This window comes from Brassica rapa, unplaced genomic scaffold (assembly GCF_000309985.2).
Source record: "Brassica rapa cultivar Chiifu-401-42 unplaced genomic scaffold, CAAS_Brap_v3.01 Scaffold0337, whole genome shotgun sequence".
Lineage (NCBI taxonomy): Eukaryota > Viridiplantae > Streptophyta > Magnoliopsida > Brassicales > Brassicaceae > Brassica > Brassica rapa.
The window spans coordinates 51,682-58,924 of record NW_022610279.1 but is presented as its reverse complement, the minus strand read 5'-3'; the positions used below and the strand labels follow the sequence as shown (position 1 = coordinate 58,924).

The 7,243-nt window shown below is 36.0% G+C and overlaps 1 protein-coding gene across 4 annotated transcripts; it reads right to left on the bottom strand.

Annotated features, from left to right (window-relative positions):
• Window positions 1–503: 503 nt before the first annotated feature.
• LOC117130090 lies at window positions 504–5,837 on the bottom strand. Of its 4 annotated transcripts, none has more exons than XM_033283203.1 (3): window positions 4,592–5,837; window positions 4,413–4,466; window positions 504–4,328 (listed from the first exon to the last, which is right to left on the bottom strand). In XM_033283203.1, exon 3 carries the CDS (start codon window positions 4,309–4,311, stop codon window positions 2,206–2,208), a length of 2,106 nt encoding a protein of 701 aa, XP_033139094.1. In that variant the 5' UTR covers window positions 4,312–4,328; window positions 4,413–4,466; window positions 4,592–5,837; the 3' UTR covers window positions 504–2,205. The 4 variants fall into 4 exon arrangements, with proteins under 4 accessions (XP_033139094.1, XP_033139095.1, XP_033139092.1 ...); XM_033283204.1 differs by having other exon boundaries at window positions 504–4,466; window positions 4,592–4,677; window positions 4,798–5,837; XM_033283201.1 differs by having other exon boundaries at window positions 4,413–5,837.
• Between the last annotated feature and the right edge of the window lie 1,406 nt (window positions 5,838–7,243).

Below are 7,243 nucleotides of genomic sequence, written 5' to 3'. Positions count from 1 at the left end.
GGCCGTGACACTTTAAAACTGGCTACTTTGGACTGTCCTGCTTGTGTACTGGCCCAGTCCGTAGGACATGCTTCAGGATACAATGAACCTGGACGGAATTTGAAGGGTTTTTTGCCAGTCAAAGTGTGATTTCGTGCCTTGACCAGATCTGGTCAATTTTATCATTTTCTATGTTTAGATTTCCCACATTTTTCTTTAAGTCCTTTGACTAGAACTTCTATATAATGTAAACATCAGATCTGAATAAGATAATTTCGTTTTGCTTTCATTCTTTTGAGTTTTTACTCTCTTTGTTCTTTGTTTAGAACACTTCTTAGTTTCTTGGTGAGGTTATCTCCAAGTTTCGATCCTTCTTTTGTTGGACCGGTGCGTCACATCCGGCAACGATCGAAGTCTGGTAGTATCTTTGGGCTATTCCGCAACCCTTAGTGTCACCCCTCGATCCATCAGTTCTCAATCCTCTCGGATCTGAGTTCATACACTACAAGAAAAGAGCTCTATTGCAATAATGATATATTGTTGCAATATGCTCATATATTGTTGCAAATATAAAATTGCAATAAAATTGCAACAAATTTTAACTTCTTGCTGTTTGAATGTTGCAAATCCATGTTTGTTGCATATACGTAGCAAAATTAGCAACAAATTGAAATGTTGCTATATATGTCATATTATTGCAACAATTTTTTTATAGCAATTTTGTTGTATATTTACAACATATTTTGTAACCATAAATGGTGGCAAGTCATTGCTACGTAAAATATATAGTAAACAACATTGCAAATTTGCGATTATTGTTTTCTGAAATTTAGTAATATTAATGCAACAAAATATATAGAAAAATATTTTGGTACAATTTTAACGTTGCAATTAAAATTGTTACAAAATTTGCTATATAAAAGATGTAGCTAATTTTGTTGCAAATTTTCCTATAATTATTTTTAAATAGTACATTTGTTGCCAATGTTTTTTACGTGGCTACTATATGGTTAACAATTAATATTTTAATAAAATTAGTAGATATCAACAACGTTGCATAGATTAATTGTTTTTTTATAAGCAATATTTGATGTGTTATTTAACTTTTATGATATATATATATTTTATAATAAACAAAAGTCAAATGACCAATTTTATTAAATAAACTAAAATATTCAAAAAAATCAACAATGCATTAATAGAGAAAATCTAGCAATAATTTAAAACTAGAATAAAACTAATAAAACCTTCGAAAAATAACAAAAGCAGCCAATTTAAACTTGGTTGTTGTTGACACCCCTGGATAGAATAGCTGGACAAAGGATGGCAATCATTTTCTCCAAGCCTTCAAGTTTGCTCAGCCTTTCTTTGATATCTTCATTTTCTTGAGAAATGTCTTCCACCTTTTTCTTGAACTCATCATTTTCTAAGTGGGTTTCAATGGTGACTGGCATTTTAGCATTGAGGGAAACCTCACTAAGAAGAGCTCCAAGACCAAACACACGACCTTGTGTTGAATCAACCAACTGTAGAATATAATATATGTAAGACAAAAAAAAATCTATGAAGAAATCTAGGAAAATAAAAAGATTTTTAGAACTATTGCATTACCTTCAAATACATTTGATTCTTCTTCTCAGAAGTTAGCTCTTCTGTGACTAAGATATCATCTTCAAGCATATGATCAGCTACATTGATAATCTTTTGAGGCCAACCAAAAGTCCAAAGATTTTCCACTGCCTCTTCCACCTTGTAAAAATATTTCAGAAATATCTGGAAATAAGTTGTTATGGACGCCACCTCCATCATCATTGCGAGAATCATTGCGACTTTTAGTCCTGATATAAGCTTCAAAATAATATGAGCAAAAATCTGAAATTTCCTCGTTAACATATTGTTCTACGATGGATCCTTCAATTTTAGCTTTATTTTTTGCCTTCTTCTTCAAATGATACATATATCGTTCAAATGCATACATCCATCGAAATTGGACTGGACCACCTAGTTTTGCCTCGTAAGGGAGATGAACGCTCAAATGCTCCATCACATCAAAAAAAGATGGTGGAAATATTTTTTCCAAGTTACACAAGATAATAGCAATATTGCTAGTTAATATCTCCACAGAATCTTTGTCCAAGGTCCGTGCACATAGATCACGAAAGAATAAACTTATACCTGTAAGAAAATAATTATCAATATTTGTATTCATCACTTATGTAAGAAGAATTATATGTACATAGAATAAATACCCGATAATGCTTGATGGATGTTGCTAGGTAATAACTCCGCAAAAGCTATTGGAAGTAATCTTTGCATAAAAACATGACAATCATGACTCTTCATTCCAGAAAGCTTTCCTCCTTTAAAATCAACCGAAGAAGATAGATTTGATGAATAACCATCAGAAAATTTAACTTCCTTTTTCAACCAATTAAATAGACATGTCTTGGATTGAGGAGATAATCTAAATAATGGAACTGGAGCTTTTCCGTCACTAGTCATATGCAGGTCTTTCCGATTGCAAATATCAGCCAAATCAAGACGGGATTTAACATTGTCTTTTGTTTTTCCTTGAACATTCAGCAATGTATTGATGATATTATCAAAAAAATTCTTCTCTATATGCATCACATCAAGATTATGATGAAGAAGAAGATGTTTCCAATAAGGTAATTCCCAAAATATACTCTGCTTATGCCAATTATGTTTCTCACCGTATCCCGATATTTTTGGATGTCCTTCTCCTCCACAGTTAACAGTCTTTGGTAAACCCATCACATGATCACTCCATAAATCTTCGCCTGAATATATCGTTGGTGGATCAGAATCAACTACTTTATTTTTTTTGAATTTTTTCTTGTTTCGGCGTAGAGGATGGTCTTTTGGAAGAAAACGACGGTGACAATCAAACCAACATGTTTTCCTTCCATGCTTCAGCCAAAAAGCTTCAGTGTCACCCATACAATAAGGACATGCTAAACGACCATGAGTTGTCCATCCAGATAACATAGCATAAGCGGGAAAATCACTGATCGTCCATAAAAGCATAGCTCGTAATGTAAAGTTCTGCTTCAGCGATACATCATATGACTCAACTCCATCAGTCCATAAACCATTAAGCTCCTCTATGAGAGGCTGTAAAAACACATCTAAACTCCTTTTTGGATGGTTTGGACCAGGGATTAATATTGTGAGAAACATAAACTCACGTTTCATACACATGTCAGGTGGTAGATTATATGGAGTAAGAATCACCGGCCACAACGAATAATTTTGACCAGACATACCAAAAGGATTAAATCCATCTGTGCACAAACCAAGATAGACATTTCTAGATTCATTGGCAAAATCAGGATATACCTGGTTAAAGTGTTTCCATGCTTCACCATCTGATGGATGACTCATTACATTACTGTCCTGAGTTGAATAATGTTCTTTGTGCCACCTCATATGTGAAGCTGTCTTCTTTGACTGATATAATCTTTTCAGTCTATCAGCTATTGGCAGATAAAACATTTGTCGAAAAGGAACTTGTTTTCTTCCAGGTTTTTTTGTACTTTTGAATCTCGCAGCTCCACAGAATTTACAGCTTTCTAGGTCTGCGTCGGTTTTCCAGAAGATCATACAATTATTCTGACACACATCTATCTTTTTGTAAGGCAGCCCCAAAGACCGCATCAGTTTCTTTGTGTCATAGTATGAAGCAGTGGCATTGTTATCTGCAGGCATGTAGTCTTTCAACATTTCAGCAATATAATCCATGCACTTCTCAGACAAGTTATAGTCTGTTTTCAGTGTCATACATCGAGCCGCCAATGACAATTGTGAGTGTCCTTCTCGACATCCATCATATATTGGATTTTGGCTTGCATTTAACAGACTGAAAAATCTTTTGGCTTCTTCGTTGGGATCTTCTTCAATGCTTTCATGAGAGGACGTATGCTCATTAAAGGCATCACTTATCATCTCAACATAAGAGTTTGGAGCTTGCATGGAAACATCTGTGGGCGTGTTTGTATTTTCCTGAGCATGTCGTGAGTGATTGTCAACCTCATACACTTCTCCATGTGCAACCCAAACAAGATAATTGGCCATAAATCCTCTGTTATATAAATGGCCAGTGACTGTTTGCTCATCAAGAAATTTTCTATTCTCACACTTAATACACGGGCAAAATATTTTCTGCTTTTGAGTAAATAAAACATGGTTTTTGGCAACAACCATGAAATATTTCAATCCTTCTGTAAATGCATTAGAGACCTGATTGGTATTGGGATCAATTCTTGCATACATCCATTGCCTCATAGCATGATTAGCATTACTCGAAGACATTTAGAAATTCAAAAAATCTGCAACCAAACAATCTAGAACTTGAATAAATCATTAACTCAATGCATAAGTACATATACCCCGAATGTCAAACAAATAATTACCTCAGTTTTGCTTTTGAATAATTTATTAGGTATCAGCAGACTCCCGAATGGCACCTATATCACGTAGTCAACAAGTAGACGTAAGTTTTCCGAGCCTTTCAAAGTTGTCTAGATTTAGACTTCTGAGACTGTAGTTGAATAGCATAAATTAAGAAACACATATATCAGATTCATCATACCGAGTGTGAGCAGAATCGTATGACAAGTAGACGTAAGTCAGTGTTCCGAGCCGTTCAATCAAGGAAGAAAGAGCAACAAATTGTATCTGTTTTTTTACAGGATTAAAACAGAGGTTAAGCAAATAATCCTTATAAGACTTAAACTACAAAGCTAATAAAACCAGAGAGAAAAATAATAGATAAGAAGATAGAAGGAGTCAACTTACTTAAGGGAGTTAAACAGAAGATTTAGAGAGAGATTAAGACAGGAAGTCTAACGTCTCTGTTGTGCTGCTGTGATATGCTCTGTTTCATAAAAAAGGGTTCGTTAAGTTTTCTGGTTTGAGACAAAAAGTGGAGACGGAGATAAGAAGTTTTTTTGCTTAAAGATTTGGAAGAAGGTACGTGTCTAGTTTATTTGTTTTCTTATTCTTTTTTTTTTTTGCTGACGATCTTGGACGTATCTTAACTTGAGTTAAAAGAAAAAAAAAAGAAGAGATAAAGATGTTATGTATATAGTATATTTAATTTATAATTATCTTCCAAAAAATATGTAAATAATTTTTTTTTGAATAGGAATAAGTAAATTATACAATATTAGATGAAAACAAAATTAAATTCGTAAAATAAAATATTAGCAAAATCTCAAGCATCTGAAAATTAAAAAAATATAGTCTACATGTTTAAATATACAATATAAATATATATTATATAGTTTTTATATTTAATATACGAAAATCTTCTCTATAAAAACATATAATAAAAAATATGATCACTGTCACATATTTTGTCACGTATTTTTTATATATTTTCATTTTGCAAATCAGCAATGATTCAAAACGTTGAATGTTTCTTGCAAAATTTGCAAGATATTTGTTTATGTTGCAAAAGGTTGCAATTTAGTAACAAAAATATGCAATGTCTGTTATAGTTGTTATTTTGCAATAAATTTGTAATGAAATTGTAACAAATATTTATTATTGCAAAAATATTGCAATAATCATAACAAATTATCAACGAAAATGGACGTCGCAATTTTTCTATTGCAATAGAGCTATTTTCTTGTAGTGATATCAACCTTACCGAAAGAGTGATCCTTATTTTGGTTCTATCATGGATACCAGACAGAGAGACAGAGAGAAGGACAAAGAGAAGGAGCTGGCGCCTGGGGAGAGAACGCCTAAGGTCAGTGGTGCGGACGGCAAGCGATCGGCCCTAGCCGGCTGATGATCCGATCGGGCTTGTGGCCGGTTTGGTATGCGCCTACATCTACTCTCTCTATCTATTTAGATTTGCTTGTCCTATCAGATTATTGTGTTCGTTTGTTCTGTTCATACAGGGAACACTGAACCAAGGCCCTGGCCGGTTCAGTATCCAAGTCCTTGGCCTTTGGCCGGACTGTTCATGGTCGGATTTGGATGTTCTAGTGTGTTTCGTTGGAAACTGTTTATGGGAATCTCTTAGTTGGGATTTATCAGGGATTATCATGAATTTTAATTAGTTTTTGGGAATTTATTTGAGTATGTTGGTTTGGACAGGTTATAGATTCTAAGTAGCCGAACCATGCTTATCTAGACTTGATGTTAGGATATCGGCCTTATGAATGCGCATTGTGTCTTGTGTGGTTTCAGGATAGGACATGGACCGTGGTAAGGGAAAGGCACCGTGAAGTCTCAGGCCATGGGAAGATGTGTGGTGAATGGGTCATTGTAGATAGATGTGAAATACTGATAGCCTATTGTGCAACTTGTGAACTTATGTTAGACCAGGTGTGTATAACTTATTCGGACGAACCTAAGAATGATGTATGAATCTCAGTTTATATTTATACAATTGATTTTCCCCTTATGTTTCCTTGTTTAGATTTATTGTATTGAACCTCAGTTGAATTGAATTGAATTTAAAGATAAGACTTAAAACTTGGTTCACTCGGACTTAGATTGAAAGGTTAAGGCCGCAGATCAGTTTGGGCTTAAGAGCCGGGATCGGGTCTTACATGTCGGTATCAGAGCATGCTTGATTCTAGGATTGGTTTGGGTTATGTGTTCACCACACGTCTGGTTGCTGGGTCTCACGGGTTGTTTGTGTTTGTTTGGTTTGATGTTGTTTTGCTTAGTTCTAATCATGAGATGAGGTTTATACGTTTGGACTAACACTAAGTGTTTTTGCCTAAGGGAACTAAGCGGACTAAGTCCCGGAAGGGCAAGGAATTGGCTGGTGGTTCTGGACCGGTCATAGGAGATGGGGCCAACCCCACTCAAGTGTTACCAACCCAGACGGGGCTGGTTAATGAGGAGACCGGGGAACCCTTAGCGATGTTCCTGCCTACTGAGGTTCAGGTGGATAACCTGGGCGAGCAACAAGAAGAGGTACGGGAGGAGGAAGGTGATTCCTCCCATGCAGGAGACGAGACCGGACCTGGAGATGGGGTGGAGGAGTTGGCCGAGCCATCTATGCACGAGGTGATGGATGTGGTTAAGGCCATGGGCACTCAGATGTTGGCTTTCACCCCAGCTAAGGCCACGGTTCAGGCAACTCAAAGAGCAGCTAGGACAGCTGGGACAGCAGCTGGTGTAGCTCGTGCAGCTGCACAAGTAGCTCGAACAGCTGCCAGGACGGTCGAGGACCGAGCTACGGTCGAAGCTGAGGTAATGGAGATCGATCCACCAGCTC